The 17,433-nt window shown below is 39.4% G+C and overlaps 2 protein-coding genes across 8 annotated transcripts; one reads left to right on the plus strand and one right to left on the minus strand.

Moving 5' to 3' along the window:
• Positions 1–211: 211 nt before the first annotated feature.
• On the minus strand, positions 212–8,404 carry LOC142161556 (uncharacterized). Of its 5 annotated transcripts, none has more exons than XM_075217279.1 (4): positions 8,305–8,404; positions 4,202–4,359; positions 3,317–3,424; positions 212–2,517 (listed from the first exon to the last, which is right to left on the minus strand). In XM_075217279.1, exons 3-4 carry the CDS (start codon positions 3,403–3,405, stop codon positions 1,920–1,922), a joined length of 687 nt encoding a protein of 228 aa, XP_075073380.1. In that variant the 5' UTR covers positions 3,406–3,424; positions 4,202–4,359; positions 8,305–8,404; the 3' UTR covers positions 212–1,919. The 5 variants fall into 5 exon arrangements, with proteins under 5 accessions (XP_075073380.1, XP_075073378.1, XP_075073376.1 ...); XM_075217277.1 differs by having other exon boundaries at positions 3,317–3,446; XM_075217275.1 differs by having other exon boundaries at positions 3,317–3,446; positions 4,082–4,359.
• Positions 8,383–15,896, plus strand: CNTF (ciliary neurotrophic factor). 3 transcript variants are annotated; one of them, XM_075217280.1, is made up of 3 exons: positions 8,383–8,696; positions 9,497–9,679; positions 12,842–15,896. In XM_075217280.1, the coding sequence occupies exons 2-3, from the start codon at positions 9,584–9,586 to the stop codon at positions 13,322–13,324; spliced, it is 579 nt and encodes a 192-aa protein (XP_075073381.1). In that variant the 5' UTR covers positions 8,383–8,696; positions 9,497–9,583; the 3' UTR covers positions 13,325–15,896. The 3 variants fall into 3 exon arrangements, with proteins under 3 accessions (XP_075073381.1, XP_075073383.1, XP_075073382.1); XM_075217282.1 differs by having other exon boundaries at positions 8,383–8,503; XM_075217281.1 differs by lacking the exon at positions 8,383–8,696 and having other exon boundaries at positions 8,725–9,679.
• The last annotated feature ends 1,537 nt before the right edge of the window (positions 15,897–17,433 follow it).

Genomic DNA, 17,433 nt, shown 5'->3' on the forward strand with positions numbered 1-17,433 from the left:
AAAGTTTATTTACAACCCCAAATACTCTTAAGTTGTGTTCACAACACTCTGATGCAGGAATATGTACAAGACAGAAGCAAGGGGATGAAATAATGTCCCATGATGCTTTACTTCCATTCCTGCTCCCAATATGGGGCATGGATTGCTATCTAAAACGGAATAAGCACACACACAAATATTTCTTATAAACAGATGATAGACTGAACAGCTAAAAAAACAGACCAATGTTTATTCATGTGAAAAGTCAGTGAGGGTTAATTACAAACATTGCACAAAGCTGGTTGGTATAGTTTTAGTGCATATCTGCACCTTTCAGCAATGTTAGTAATTAACAAACAGTATGTACACACCTTTAATTTTACACAGGGTTTGAGTGCAACACAACAGAGCAGAGGCGGAAATAAACTACTCAAGTTTATATACACAAAATCAGAGACAAAGTATTAGTTTACCATAAAACTCGGTGCAGGTATGTTTGGTTAGGATGGCTATACAGTCATTAGGAGTCTGATAATCCAGACATATTTTTGAATGTGGCTGTTTACCACAAACCTTTCTCTTGGAAGACACTAAACAGCCAGCCACAACTTGATTCAGCCATTTACAGCTAGGTTAAACTGATGATAGTATCATGCCTGCCCTGTTCTATCTGCTGCTCCCATATTGGATCAGCTACAATGGCTTCTTATAGTTGCAGGCTAAGTTGACAGCAGCAAGCATAGTCCCAACGTGAACAACAGCTAAAGTTTCCTTACAGATCATATGTAATAGTTCTTGCATTCACCTGATCACAAGGCACTCTGACCAGTCTGCCTATACCCCTGGTGTGCCAAGAAGAGACACTGAGTCTGGAGAAGTATTGCTGAGAGCTGAAATAAGCAGACAATTAGTAGAGCTAGTGTCACAGAAGACAGAGACCAAGGAAGCTGAGATGGAGCTGCAAAGATGAACTTGTGCTTCTGTGTGCATGGACTCCACATAGGAAATAAAATGCTATTCACTGGATATTAACACAATAGAATAGAAGGGTGGTGGCCATGCTGCAGGAAAGCTTGCCATCTACTCATACCAAATATGGAATGGGGTAACAAGATAATTGTTTTAGTAAAGGTTTTGGTGACACAAAGTCCAATAATACCCCTATACGGCCACCGCTATACTTTTCTAGTCCCATCGCCGAGCTTCAGTCTTGGAGAAGATAATATGCAGTGCTCGCCTTTGTGGTCACAACATTTTTCATGCAGGAACATCCTTGAAGCATATTTGTAATGGTCTCAAGCTTCTGAGTGAGGGCACATGCTTTTTTTTCCTGTAGCAAGAGAATGAGGATTACTGAATTAAACATGGTCTGACAGGTACATTTATGACCCATGTCTGTGTTTACATATTCAGGACAAAGAGTGGTGATTGTTTTCAGAAGAAGTATGCTACTTAGGACCATAAACCTGAGCATTCCCAGAGTCAAAGTCCAGGTGACTCTCAGGGAGACTAGGCTGTGGTTCACAGAACTCAGTTTGGAGTGCAGGTTGCAGCGAGTTGTTGTATGTGTTCAGTGAGTGACTGCGGATCATGAGAACCAAAATAGGAAAGCTTTACATTTAAAAAGAAAAGAACTGTGGAACTTTAAATTTGCTATAAGTTGCAGCTAAATAAAAATCTCTGCAATAGCCATCCTAATGCTACCTTTGGTCTTGAGTAGTCATCTGGCGGCTGAAGCAGTTTGGGTAAGTGATCTGAATGGAAAAATACCATGCACAAATGCCCTTAGTTAAAATATAGCACAATATGTGTATCCAAAATTGTTGGGAAGAGAAAATGAAAAATACCGCCCATCAAAAGAGAATATAACACAGCAAGGTCTGGTAGTAGCTAAGTTTCATACAAGTCACATGACCTCTATATACAGGAGTAGGTTAGTTTTACAAGGCCCAGGGTCTCTCAGTTGACAGTTGCTTCTCATAGTTTTTCAATGATTTTTTAGGTGGAATCAGAGTGTTACCAAGTCCTGGCTTTTTCCTCTTCCCCCTTTCAGCTTGAATTTCTTTACCTTGTACTTCCGCAGACACTACATCGCCCCCTTTCCAACTCTCTGGATTCACCTCCCAGGCTTCATCACTCAACTCTTTTCCCTGAATTTCTCTCTGTGCAGACACAGAGGTCCCCTGAGGCAAGTCACTCCCATGGCTATATTTGCATTTTGTTCCGTAGCGACATCGCCCGTCTCTCTGGTAAGCCAGACAGGCCCCTTTTCCACTCTTTGCCCAGTTGCTATCACTCAGTTTGACATGTCGCTCCAGGATTGTCCTCTGTACCTGTTGCTCATCTCGGAATGGGTTTGAAAAAACACTGCCAGAGCTCATACCACTCTGTGTACCGAGGCGAGGTGCAGGGAGGCGGAATGAGGGAAGGGGACAAGGAAGAGGTTCTGCAGCAGTTTCTTTTTTGTTATGATTTTCAGCCTCATCTTCACTGCTGGAGGCAACATTAGCAAATGATTTCAATTTGGAGCGAGCAGTGCTGGAAAAAAAAAACAGTAGCAAAATAAAGCTACAAAAACAGTTAGAGGGAAAAGAGTGCTGTTTTCAAACATCCTTCCTAAAGAGCAGCTACATGTAACACCTTGAGTGCCAAGGACAAGTGGGACTCATTCTTAGCACTTTAGTGGGTCATATAGAAGATGAAACCCCTTCTACATTTCTCAAGCTGCCAGGGAAAAGGAATCTATCCTCCATTAGAAAAGTGTGTGCATGTGTATGAGCAGTCCATTAAAGTCTATTGGAAATGCCAGGAATAGGGGGGACCCTCTATCTCCCTATACCTTGCACTGAGAAAGCTGGAGGTACCATCTCTTGAAAAGAGACAAGTTCCCAACACCCCTGTTTATTAAGCATTAAATAAATAAGTGATGAGCACAAAAGTGCTCAGCACAGGGGCTAGAAAAGTCTCATGCAGCATGACTGATGTTTTTTTCCTGGGATTTCTCCTTAAAGGGATTTTTAAACGTTTACCAAACAAATCACTAAACCCCCTGTAACCAATAATAGCCCTTCTGTGGGGTTTTCTCCTTTGGGATCTCCCCAATGTACTATTATTGGGAGGGGGGGGTAGAAATTGTGAATGTTTGGTGAAGGTGGAAGACTCCCTTAAGGGGTGGGGTGTATATACATAACACAGGTATACACACATTGGTTCAAACCCCTGACTTTGGGATCTTAGATAAGCCACATATTTAATCAATTCGCATCAGGACAGTAGGATTAAAATGACACACCACTTGCACATTTTATGATATTACAAAGTGGTTGGGATTGCTCACCAAGATGATTTGTCAATGACTTCCTCTTCATCTGAACTGGAAGAGTTGTATCCTGAGAGAAGACCCAGAGAGGATGGAGCAGAGCTCATGACTTAAAGACAGCAATTACTGACAAGCAGGAAGACAAGATCTACGTAATAAAGTGCAAAGTTAGTGTCCACTTTATGAGCATGCTCAGTCCCGTCATACAATCTCACGCTTCCTTCTCAAAATGTCTGAGTTAATAGGTGCAGTTTGTTGTCACAATAACTTGATAAAACAGGTAGCTGGGGGAAAAAAATAAAAGGAAAAAGAAAAAACAGTACGACCCAAAAGGCCTGGGCCTTTCTCAGATTCTATGGTGTGCTTAGCGCTGCTTGAGGCACACAGATATTATAGATAATATATTTCACAGAGGTGTTTTGTGTGAAGCAATACTAGAGTGCTAGAGTAAAAAGAGAACAGGTAGTGTATTCTGTGGCCATATAACCCATTTTGTGAATGACTCCACCTTCCCTGACATGTAAACTTTCTAAATTTGTATTGCCTAGCCCTCACCGCCTGGACAATTCCAAAGTGTGTAGTCTGTCCTATTAGATGGCTTTAGTAAAAAACAAACAAAACACAAGTGTTTCCCTTCAAGCTGGGAAAACTTGTTATCTGCAACTAAGCTTAAGCCTTTTTATTTTCTTTCTCTGTACATTTACTTTTTAATTCACCTTTCCAGCAAAGCAGTAGAAAAAAATAAACCTTTATTTACATATCATTTAGGATGGACAACAGTACCTTATTAGTTGCGATGTCTCATTTTGAGAGGAGATTTGTCCAGCTAGAAGATAAAAAAAAAGAAAAGAAAAAAACTGCAGCATAAAGTACAAACACATCCTGCAGCAGCACACTCCTCACCAGTTAAATGCAGAGCTCTCAGTGCAGCTAGTCACCATGGAGGAATCTGCCAAACAGGAGAAGGACTGTCTTCCATGTGCACTATGCTGCTAGTGAGCTCCTGTCTGACAATCGGAGAGATCTGTCAGTGCTGCATCCCTGATGTTGTCACTGGCCGGCTGACAAGAAAGTAAGTTTAATGATTTAGATTTTTTTCTTTTGCTTGGTTAGCAGAGTATCACAGTATCTCTGCATATGAAAATAAGGTAAATGCTCTGACTGCATGCATCAGGGGACTGTGGCTGGCCACTGCCCACAGTGTGCACACGGCTGGAGACAGCTTTTTGTATGCGATGAATGACCCTAGCCTCTTATTCAGAGATACACCCCAATATTTCACTGTTATACAATACTATTGCTTCTTTTTTTTTCTTTTTTTGCTTTACAGAAAGCACATTTCATGTATGAAGTGTTTTACAGTTACATTTATGCCCTGCAATAAAGATATATAAATGTTGTTTGCAGACATCAACTGTACACTAACCTGCATATGAATCTGTACATGTTGCATGTGAAACTCTCTACACATTGATAAACAACACCTACCACATAGTAGCTATGTTTACCATAAAAGCGTTTACATAGTGCAGCAGCTGAGTGGGGCTGAAAAAAGAAATAACTTTATTTGTTTGGGGCTTTATTTCAATTTTCCATCTTATTTACTGCTGAGCACAGGTGGTCTTCCAATAGCTTTCACTTTCTTAGTGTCACCAGGAACATGAAGGTGCTCACGAGAGCCTACTAATTCTGCAGTGCTAGGCTTGTTGGCGATAGCTCGTCAATCCTTCCACACAACAGTGTAAAAAACAACGGTTAACATTTAATTAGAAAGCTGTGTGTTTTGTTAGGATGCCATTAATATTGCAAAAATGAATGACCAGTTTGTAAGCGATCCAAATCAGTTGGCTCAGGCAGTGATTGAGTTAAATGATAGCTTCTAAGACAGTGTTTATTGATAACATGCCATATGCTAAGGGGGAAGGGTACTGATGGCTGAAGCAAAAAGGATAGAGCACAGACCTAATATTCTGTTGAAAACTGATGACTTCATATTTGAATTTGTCCTTTAACAAAACTCATTCAATATTTGTCTATGCAGTGAAGAAGATGTTCTTTATTCTTAAAAGGAGATTAGACATTATGCAAAGTGAGTATGGACAATGAGCTATTCTTTATAAATGTTGTAGTATGGTCACCTGGCCTCTTTGCTGCTGAAATATCTACAACAGAAATATTTTATTTGGGAACTTAGTTGAGATTTAGAATGTTTTAATGCTGCAAGTTCTACAATTATGAAAGAATGTATTCAAAGGCAATACTGTAAGGAGGCAGCAGTCCAATGTAGCTAGTTTATGGGAAGTAGCAACATGTAGAGAATTAATGAAATTAATACTAATGTCCTTGCTGCATATATCTAGAGCATATGCATATATTAGTGGCCTAACACTATAAGAATGAAGGAGGATAATGTGAAAACCGGCGGAAATAAATGATGCTCTGAATAACGAGAGCTGAAATATTCATTTTCTAATATGTCCTGAATTAATTGGCCTGAGGGAACAGTTTAAAATGGATTGCAATGGTTTCCACCCTTGATTTCTATTTGCCTCCTTCCACAACTCATTTTGGCGATTTAATTGCATCAAACTCTTCTTAGTAATCAATTTTTATTGTTAAAAACTTTACTGGATTTCAACAATTTACAATATAATCTTGTTTTTCGACACCACCATTATAGTAATAGGACGTTTGGTATTTTTTTACGTGGCAGCCCCAAAAAATGTATTTTGTGGGCCACTGTCTGCAAACAGACTGTCCTCCCCTCCCACAATATAATTAATTAGTGAGGAGTAAGAAGATGGGGGCATTTCCTCTGTAAACTATTTCTCATGAGTAATCCATAATTTAAAGGGGCAGTAATTATAGGCTGAATACATATGTTCTATTGAACATACCAAAAATCCTTAGGCACATTGTTGCAAGTTTGCTGAGGTTATCACACTGTGAAATACTTGGCAGAATATAATTTCACTCCAAATTAGGGACATATTGGTATCTACAACCAATTTATTCCTGTGTGTGTGTATGTATGTATGTATGTATGTATGTATGTATGTACAAAGGTTACGAACAGGGATACACTGGTGATAGAGGAAGGACCAATCTATATTTTCAGAATCCTTTTCAAGCTCCTCACTCTGACTTACAAGGCCCTCGCCAACTCCACTGCTCCCTACATCTCTAACCTTATCTCTATTCACACTCCCTCCCGCTCACTGCGATCGTCCAACGATCGTCGCCTCTCTTCCCCTCTGATTACCTCCTCTCACGCACGTATCCAAGACTTCTCCCGCGCCGCTCCCCTCCATTGGAACAAGCTCCCCCGCTCCATCAGAACTTCCCCTAATCTGTCCTCTTTCAAACGAACATTAAAAACCCACCTTTTCCTTAAAGCCTTCCAGTCTCATGCCTAAACTCCCACCGGTCGGCTACCTCTCTTTCTCATCCCTTCTTCCCCTTCCTCCCGTCTCTCCGTCTCATCCATGTGTCTGTCTGTCTTCCCCTCCCCTTAGATTGTTCGCTCCTTTGAGCAGGGCTCTCCTACCTTCTGTTTCCATCACTTTTAACTGCGCTCTCCAGCTACTCAGCTCACCTCCTCTCAGTCCCTCTGCCCTCTGTCTCCTCTCCGCTCCCCTCAGTGACTCTCAACCTGTCATCCGTGCCTACCCTCTTGGGCCATAGTTACCTGCCTGTACTCACTTTTCCCCTCTCTCCCTCTCTTTCATGCTGTGCCTGAGCCCCAAGAGTTATAGTGCTTACTGTTACTTGTACTGTGCTGTTTCACCTTGTACTGTGCCATTGTTTGTCCTTGTACGGCGCTACGGATACTTTGTGGTGCCCTATAAATAAAAATTAATAATAATAATAATAATATATCTTCTATAGCAGTGGTTCCCAAACTGTGCGCCAATTTCACAGGGGTGCCGCGGCCAGGGCCAGTGGTAAGCAAGGTGGGGGACTACTTGGTAATTATTATGACTTAGGGGTGCCTTGAAAAAATTATGGAGACCCTAAGGGTGTCTCGAACTGAGAAAGTTTGGGATCTACTGCTCTATAGTCTTCAGATCCTCTTGGCCACAAGACTGGGAGAGGTCTCATAAGGGATACCAATTACCAAACAATTGATGAAGAAAAGCCAAACTAAACAGAAACACAAAAGTGACACTCAAAAAAATACATTTAATCTGGCATTATAAAAATGATTCTCCTAGTGGTGCCAAAAGCCCAGGGCATAGAAAAAAAATGAATATGCGCTGGAAATCTTCACTCCTTTCACAAGGTTGTGTTCCCACCTTGTTTCTAAGACTCCACTAAAGGAGCATGATTGGCACCTCGGCCTAATGGCGAGGGCCAAGTGAGGCTGCCCCATCTCTATGGGGTACTTTAAAAAAAACCAAGGTTACAGGTAGATCTATTTAAAAGGCAAGAAGCAACCAAATAAAAATACTAATAAAGGTGTATTAAAAAAAATAATAATGCCAGCAAATGGTCAGAATCAAACATGCAGTAGATTATCCATTCTCTTCATTATCTGTTTAGCAGAGCTAATCAACTTATGATGCTCCAGCAGTTGTGGTACTACAAGTCCAAGAGGGCTATTAATGCCAGATTGGTCATGAATTACAAGCCACATATTACATTGCAATCAGTTCAGGTGCATTCTTGCAAATACATGTATGCAACATGTACCTGGACTGACTTAACATATGTGTTCCATATATGGCAGGTAACAATCACTGTTCTACAGTTATCCTTCAACAACTACTCCAAATACGCTCTGAAATGCAATGCAATACAGCCAGAAAGCCACTACTTGATTAGGACTGGTGTATACAGTATTGTACGGTACAGCTGCTTTCATATTAAGACACATAACTGCAAATATCTATAATAATGTGCCGCACTGTAAAGTAGCCAGTTATACTTGTATAACTGCCCTTTAGCACTAAATACATGTATATCTTTATAATTCTGTGTTTTTTTTTATTTTGATTTTTTTTTACCTTCTAGTCTTCCTGGTCCATTGATTCGCCATCAAAAAGCGTCAGTAACTCCATGTACGTCATCAATACGTGTCAGATACTGAATTGCCTGGTGTGGGCGGGGCATCTGTTTAGCTGATGAAGTTACAGTGAGGGGTGTGGCACAGCTTGACAACCAAAGCTCAAGGGCATTCGTCACGTGGTTTCCTGGCCGTGCAGGGTTGGTGACGTCATTCAGATACTAGTATCTAAAATATCAGTGGCTGCTAATTTATAAGATAATGTGTTATGCATACACAATCCTAATGACTCACATGCATCAGTGTTAGCGCTTCAAAACAATTGTATTGCTTTTTTTGTAAGCATGGTGCAAAGTACTAAAATCAATGGAAACAGTCGATGTTATTAAATAGGTAAAGCAATTCATTCATTATCACAAAATAACCAGTGATTTATATAATCTGTTTTTCAGTGTTTTTTGTGCTAGGATGTGTTTAGCAAATATTTATGCACAATTGTCATGTATTTATTAAAATGTATATAGTGCCATGATACTCTGCTTATGACAAGACCCACCAACATGATCCTTCCACCAGGTACAAAGTGGGAAACCAGTAAGAAAACCAAATAGCAGAACATTATCACGGTATAATATATCACTGTGAAATGTAAAGTCATCATTACAATCCCTCTTCTTTTCACCCTCCCCTTGTGTTTTGTATTTTCCCCCAAGTCTCCATTGTCTGTCCATGTCACTTGCACTCTTTATTGTCCATTTGTTTGTGTGGATACTTGTCACCCATTCTATCTGCCTCTTCAGTTTTTCCATTTATTCTTTCCTGCCATTTTTCTCTTCCTACACCTCTCTGTCACAATGGTGACTTTATATTCTGCAATGCAACAAATTTTCAGTGGGCCGTGTTCCACTCTTTCTATGTCTTTATGTTTCCCTTGGCCAACCTAGTCACTAGCATTACATTGGAAAACTATAACAGGTACCTAGCGCCCACCTCTTTCATACTGAGGGCTTGGTCACACACTGAACCCCTGACTGCGAGGTCACCATTGAAAAACTGCTAATCTCTAGGATTAGACTATTAATACTCTGTGTGTATCTGTCTATCCTACACTCTCTGTCACTCAGCCAGTCTTTTTTTTCTCTCTCCCTCCCTCTCTTTCTCTCTCCCCCGACACGAACTGCTCTGTTTACCAGTCCAGTATTGCTGACACTCCTGTTATAAAAAGCCCTCGGTTTTGGGGCAGATGTGACACCTCATATTAAACACACGCTAACCCTGTGATGGATTCCGACGTGCTGTTCCCAGACCTCTGCTCACGTGTTATTCAACAGCTGCGACAAATCCGTGTAGATCTCCTGCTTCTGACTGAGAAATATGTGAGAAATTTGTAATTGTTGGTAATTGTAATATGGTGTTATATGCGGGGGGTGTCTTTGAAGGGAATATATATATATATTTATGTTTTGTGGAGCTCATTTTGCACAGTACAACAAGGACACTTCCATGCCTGAATGATGCTTTGTTCAAAAGATATTACTGGGTAAAGTCAATCATATATTATAATAATTCCCAAGGTAATGTGGCCAATAGCGGGAACTGTTCCATTTTAGCTAGTTGGGATATAAAATGTGATAGCAAGCATTAAGGCAGGGAATAATGTTCTTTTATGTGCACATTCGGTTATGTCAATATGTTTTTAAAGAAAAATAAAATGAAATTATCATTAATGGTTATATTTTCCCTTCAAAAGACTAGTGCTTGTTTTCTTTAAAGGGCTTGTGATTGTTTAACTACCAAGTCCACTGTTTATTAAAGTCATCATTACAATCCCTCTTCTTTTCACCCTCCCTTTGTGTTTTGTATTTTCCCCCAATTCTCCACTGGTCTAATACTGCATTTGGACCAGTGATGGGCCCTAGGCAGCCCTCAGCTCCTTCCTTCCTGCTTTATTGTCAAGTTTGTTTGTTATAGCTTGTAACATTGTTTAAAATGCATGCTGATATGTTATACCACTCTTTCTTAGATTAACTATTGCTTTCATTTTTTACTGATATTAAGGATAAATTGTGACCATTTTAAAGGTTAGAGGGCTGCCCATGAGGCCCTTGAAGTGTTTTAAACCCTCTAAACAAGACCCCCCCCATGCAAGCTACTCTTCTCCCAAACTTCCCATTTAATTTAAAGGTACAATTCCACATAGATATTTTATTAAACAACACTTTTCAAAACCTCTCTGTTCTGTATAGGGGTCTATTTATGACCCATAATATATTCTTCTTAGTAACAAGAGTGGCTTATGTTAAAAAAACACTCATATTTTTTCATAGGATTACAGCTTTCATTAACTGTTGTAGTTACCTGTGCTGAATTACTTCATTGATTGTTTAAAAGTACAGCCTTCCAATTAATTAATTTAGTAAAAGTAACTGCTAGAGTAAATTAAGTTCGAGATCAAAGCATTTGGTACTGGCTGGAAGAGGTCAGGTTGGAAGGTATTTCAATGTAAGTGTAAGTTCACACTAAAGCATAGCAACCAATAATATTTTTGCAGTACAGAGATAAAAGCAAATTGTTTGCTATGATTTAGAGCATAATCATAAACATCATAAAGCAAATATGCACAGCTAGAAAGAAACACCAGAAAACATTAAAATATGTAATAATATACACAGTGTGTGCTAATATGAATATAGTACACAAACAGAGACTTTTGGGACGAGGTTAAGGAATTTATTCATACAGACTGATATATCAGACCTACATTGTTATAGGGAAACATGGACAGGTCAGGGGCATTTGCATGTAAAAGAAAATCAATGATAGGCAGTATAACACTAGAAATGATGGAAAAAAAAATGTACATTGATAGACACAATGTATTTTCTGCTCTCCTGGCCAGCAAGCACAAAGCACTAAAGCTGGGTACACACCTATGCAATTATCGTGCAGAACACACGCTTCATGACTGTTTGGTCAGACATTGCATGAGAGCGTACGCTCCCACGATCATGTTTTATTGTTCCAAAACACATCGCATCTAATGATTTGGTTTTTATAAACTTCATAAAAACTACGGTCAACGATGGAACAATGTCTTTTCTGCAGATGGTTATGAGAGATGAAGATCACAGATCTGAAGGTAAATTGTGTAGGTGTGTAAGCATTAATCGGCATGCTCATCAGACTTTCAGTCGTTAGAGAAATGATTCCATATGTGTACCCAGCTTAAGATTAATACCCAATTTAGCCACATAAGTGGGTGGCCAAATTGGATAAGATGCAGCCATACATCCAGCCTTATTAAAGTCTGTTTGTGTGCTCAGAAGATGACCGAATATCCTGACCAAGGCCCTCTCCGGTCATCACTTGTGGACAGCCAAATAATTATCTACGAGAGGGTTTCCCAAATCCAGTCCTCAGGGACCCCTAACAGTGCAGGTTTCCATATCTCTTTAGTGTTGCACAGGTGTATTCCTTACTTACTGACACATTGTAACAGATCCACAGGTGCTACTAATTATGTCACGTGTGACCTAGAAAACGTGCACTGCTAAGGCTCCCTGAGGACCCGATTTGGAAAACACTGTTCTATGATTTCTATAGAATCATTATTGGCATTGCAATTTTTATTCCATATATTTGTGCGTGTGTGTCCTTTAAACTTGGGACATCTGCTGAAATCATGCTGAATTGTTGTAGGAGAGCCATTACACACATGGATAGAATTGCCAGTTATCTCCTGATTAGTTTCATGTCACATGTCTGATCAAGGAGCTGGTTGTTATTTCAGTACATACATCAGATCCCTCCTTCTGTGACTATCACACATTGTTACGGAAGCTGTCCACTAGAGGTCCGTGTTTACATTAAGTATGGGACCTTGCTGTGTTGAGTGAACAATAGCGACCTCTATGGGTGTACTAGACTGTGGTAAAGTAGGGATTGTGTAAATTCATACTTCATATCCTCTGTGATAGAAAACTCTTTTGATTGTTATGGGTTATTTCACGTTTGTACTCTGCGAAAATTCTAGAACAATTCTGAAACTATATAAAACATCAGGCCATAGGCACAAAACTTTGATAGGTTATATCTTTATAGTACACAAATGATGCTAAAATATGTGCGAACTCCAGAAATGAATAACTGAAAAAATCGTGAGCGCTGATGTCATCACTGTCTCAAGAAGGAACATTTGTTATACAGTGAGTAATAACCCAGCACATACTGTAAACTATTACAGATATTAGAAGTCATCTTAGATTTCTGTGACCTGTACAAAAGCATGTCTGCCTTTATGTGGTGGAACTCTACAGTGCCTTCTAATAAACATTAGGGGTGCACTATCCCATATATAATCTATAGTAGGGGCTATGTTGTCTCTTGTAATACATATATATTCTTCATAAATACAGAAGACATGGCATAAGAACTTTCTGATTACAAGTGATGACATCAGTACTTTATCATCACTTATGTAATATACCATACAGGTAACTCATTTAGCATATGGGTTTTTCTCACTTTTTTCCTCTTAGGTGGAGGCACATGGATTTAGCAACTTAACACACTTTGACCTACCTGGGGGTAGTGCAACCATGGGGTCCGACAGCTGGACAGAGATGGCCACAGAGGACAGATTGCTTGCTAATATTACTGCTTACCTGGTCATGGAAAAACAATTAATGCAAGTGATAGAAGAGCAAGGCGAGAGCCTGTTGCAAGGAGAAAGTGGGCTGCATGAGGGTCTTCAGAGTATGCTGAGGCAAGTGTCAGCCTTGAGGGCACAGTTGGAGCACCTTGGGGCAACAATGGGCCTGAAGAAAGAGTGGGCCGGCGAAACAGATGAAGTGGATAGCTCTTCGGGAAGCATGTTTGAAAGGAAGGTCAGGGGTTACCATCTTCTGAACGAGCTGTCAGTCTGGGCAGTGAGGAGCGTAAGGGACTTGCGGAAGTTGCAGAGGGAGAGAGAGCAATTGGTCACCAAGGGCGAGGCATCGACTGAAAAGAGTGAACTATGAAGTAAACAGAACTTGGCCTTCAGAATGTAAGAGAGGCAGAAGAAATCAAGAAAATGTACAACATGAATGACCATATGGATTCAATATTATAAATTGAACCTTAAGTAAAGAGATATTTAATAAGACTAGCATGGGAAGCAAACTGTATTATCAATATAGTATACTCTCAATTGAACCCATCTGATCCAGACACACAATTGAAGAAGTGGACAAAAATGGAAATACCAATATAAAGTCACTTATTGCATTGGGTCACCATGTGCAGTTACTATGTCCTCAATGCACCTTGGATTCACTCTACCAATGTCTGGAATTGTGCAGGAGGGATGCTGCACCAATGCTTCCACAATAAAGTTACACAACTGATGTCTGGTTAATAAAGGTGGTGTAAAATATGCTCAGACATTATTCTAGAATATCCCAAAGCTACTCAGTTAGGTTCAGATCTGGTGATAAGGTATATACAGTTAACATGGTCATTAAACCATTGAGCAAGGGTACATGCTCTCTGGATGGGAACATTGTCATACAGCAAGACACCCCTTCAATCATTAAAGAAATTCTGCAACATGGGGTGAAGATGATTTCACAGTACCATTAACTAGCAGTTAGCACTGACCTTGCCTTCTAAGGGAATGATTGCACCTGAACCATGCTAGGACAATGTGCACCACAACATTATGGAATAACAAGAAACCTTCACTGTTGTAAACAAGCACCCAGGGACGTAGATGGCTTTAGATTGTGCCACAAGTGCACTTGTCTGTTTGTCCAGAACACAGTGACGGATGATTCATCTGACCAAATAACCTTTCTCCACTTCCTTCCTCCTCCACCATTATTGTTAGGTATAATAAGTGATTTGTGCACTGCAATCCAACTATGATGTCCTGCTCTTTGGAGTTTTTGTTGGACCATTCTTGATTTGATTGGCTACTCACACAGTCATTTAATTTGCAGCTGCCAATTGTAAACTGCTAAATGTGCTGGCGCTGTATATTATTATTATATTTTTCTAAGCGCTGAAATTATGCAGGGCTGTGCATCAAGGGGATCATGATATGACAAATTATATACAGTGGCAAGGAGATAGAAGGCAAAGATGGACCTGCCCAAATGAGTTTACAATCTAAGAGGCGTGGGGACCACATGATACAGAAGGTAGGAGAATAATAATTGTATTTAAAGGTGTGGGTGGCTATTGTTAGGCAGCAACATTATCAGCCTCCAATAATAAAGCAACTGACATATCTGTGTAACTACCGATTGTGTAGGCAGTTTGGAACGAGGAGAGACAGTAGAAGACAGACACGAAACATGAACCAGTCACTGTAGAGATCTTAAAACAGCTGCTGGCAACCATTTTCACCATTTATCATAACTGAGCATCCTTCCTCTGCTTGTTATAGAGGAGGCTTTTGCATGTATGCAGCACAGACACTCATGTGTTTTTTTGTCTGTTTGGAGTAACAGTGTGTAGTAGCCCATTGTTCTGCTTTAGTGTCATGCTCACTGCTGTCAAAAAAAACCTTGACAGTTGTTCCCCATGTTCAGTGGCAGCTGTTGTCACCAAGAAGGCAGCTGAAATCACCAAAGGAGGAATAGACATGGAAACAGCAATGCCAATTAAACTCACTGGGTCCAGCAGCTGAACTGAGATGGTATTCCTTGGTGTGATGATACCTGGCACCACTGCAATAATTCCCCATCGCCTTCATACATTTTTAGATGTTTTATAGTTGTGGGAAGGTGAAGCAAAGCTGATCTAAAATGTGCATATCTGCAAATGCCGTCCACATGCTAAAAATATATAAATAAATTAAAATTATAATGTTAATAATAATTACAGGCTATCAGAGCAGTCCAGCAAATTTTATACATGACCCTGACCATACTGGGATGTTAATTTCCTAATTAATACCACACCTATTTGGAAGCCCTTGCTTCAGTTTGTTTGGTTCCCTCATTTACCCCGTAGTTCCCATATTTTTGCCCACTACCTGTTTCTTATCTGATTAATGCAGGGATGCAATGCTGATTTAGTCCTTATTTGACCACTGTATGGAAAATAGTAACAATTTAATGCAATGCATTATTTATATTACAACATTATTTGTTATTTAAGTGTTTTATTAATAGTAGTCCTATATAATATTAATAAAAATAAGGTAAGCAGTCAATACCCTTGGGACTTATTGGTTTGTTTACTGCTAATGTTTCCTTCCTAAACCTCAGCAATTCGAAGAAATACTGAAGTGAACATGATTGACAGTTGTAAGTTATATGGCCATTAATTGACAAAACAGTAATTTTAGGCAAACATTCAATGACAGACTTTTTCATGTGGGTAATGGTTGTGCATATTGTGTTCTGATCTACCCTCAAGCAGGGCTGTAGCATGTAGAGTCTAATTTGGCTAGGGCGGGATGCTTCAAAAGGAGGTTAATAAAGGAATTTGTCATTTACTTTATTGTTTTTTTTGTTTCAGTTAAAGAGGCTGGCTTTATCATTATTTTGAAAAATGCATTTAATTATGGCATAACACCTGATTAAACATGGGTACTACAAGTGCTATGTGGTGCATCATTTATTTAATCATTCCAAATGTTTAAGTATTAATAACATTTTAGTCAATATAACATTTATATTAAATATTAAAAATAAATATGTAAGAGGTGTGTTTGTGTTCATTTGTAACTTTTTTTTACATATGCATTTTTAATCTGTAACTATTAGATGAGGTGGGACAAATAATGGTGTCCCCCAGACCCTTTTCTTGAGGTTACCAGGCTTGTGCTTATAGGGCCTGATTCATTAACGAAAGTAAAGCAAAAAAAATTGTAACTTTTCACCTGGGCAATAATATGTTGCATTGGAGAGGGAGATACATTTAAAATGTAGGGACAGATTTATAATCATCATCATTTATTTATATAGCATCACTAATCCCGCAGCGCTGTACAGAGAACGCACTCATATCAGTTCATGCCCCATTGGAGCTTACAGTTTAAATTCCCTAACATAGACAGACAGAAACACAAACTAGGGTCAATTTAACATAGTAACATACATAGTAACATAGTTGATGAGGTTGAAAAAAAACACCAGTCCATCAAGTTCAGCCTATTTTGGATCTCTTGCGATCCCTCACTTATATTTGAAATTGATCCAGATTAAACAACCGCCAATCTGTTATAATTTTGAAAATCCCCCCAGACCCAATATTGCAGTTCTATTTTTACCCTATATCCACTACTATCCTTCATTTTAATTAACGGTCGTATCCCTGGATACACTTTTCCGCAAAACATTTGTCTAACCCTTTCCTAAACATATCTATTGAATCTGCCATCACAACTTTCCCTGTAAGTGAATTCCATATCTCGACTGCCTTTACTGTAAAGAACCCCTACCTTTGCTGGATGTGAAATTTCCTCTCTTCTAACCTTAGTGGGTGACCAAGTGTCCTGTGTATAGTCCTTGGGGTAAAAAGTTCCCATGAAAGATCTCTGTATTGACCCTTAATGTATAGTAATCATATCTCCTTTTAGACGCCTCTTTTCTAAAGTAGACATGCCTAAACTGGCTAACCTTTCCTCATAACTTATGACTCCATACCCTTTATCAATTTTGTCGCCCTTTTCTGAACCCTTTCTAGTTCCAAATGATCTTTTTTATAGAGTGGTGCCCAGAACTGTACTGCATATTCAAGATGAGGTCTTACCAACGATTTATACAGTGGCAAAATTACACTGTCTTCCCTTGCATTTATACCCCTTTTTATGCATACCAATACGTTAATTGCCCGTGCAGCTGCTGCTTGACATTGAGCACTATTTTTAAGTCTACTGTCTACGAGCTCTCCCAAATCCTTTTCCATTATATATTCTCCTAAATTAATTAAATTTAATTTATAGATTGCGTTCTTGTTTTTGATCCCTAAATGCATAATGTCAGGATACCGGGTTTAACGTAACCTTCTGGGCTGCACAGCTGGCCTACCCGGTACCTATCCAAGGTTCAAAATCACCCAGGCCAATATCTGAAATAAAACAAACAAGTTTATTTAACAAAATGGTAGCAACAAACAGCATTAAGCATATTTAAAT

This window comes from Mixophyes fleayi, chromosome 6 (assembly GCF_038048845.1).
Source record: "Mixophyes fleayi isolate aMixFle1 chromosome 6, aMixFle1.hap1, whole genome shotgun sequence".
In the NCBI taxonomy this organism is placed as follows: domain Eukaryota; kingdom Metazoa; phylum Chordata; class Amphibia; order Anura; family Limnodynastidae; genus Mixophyes; species Mixophyes fleayi.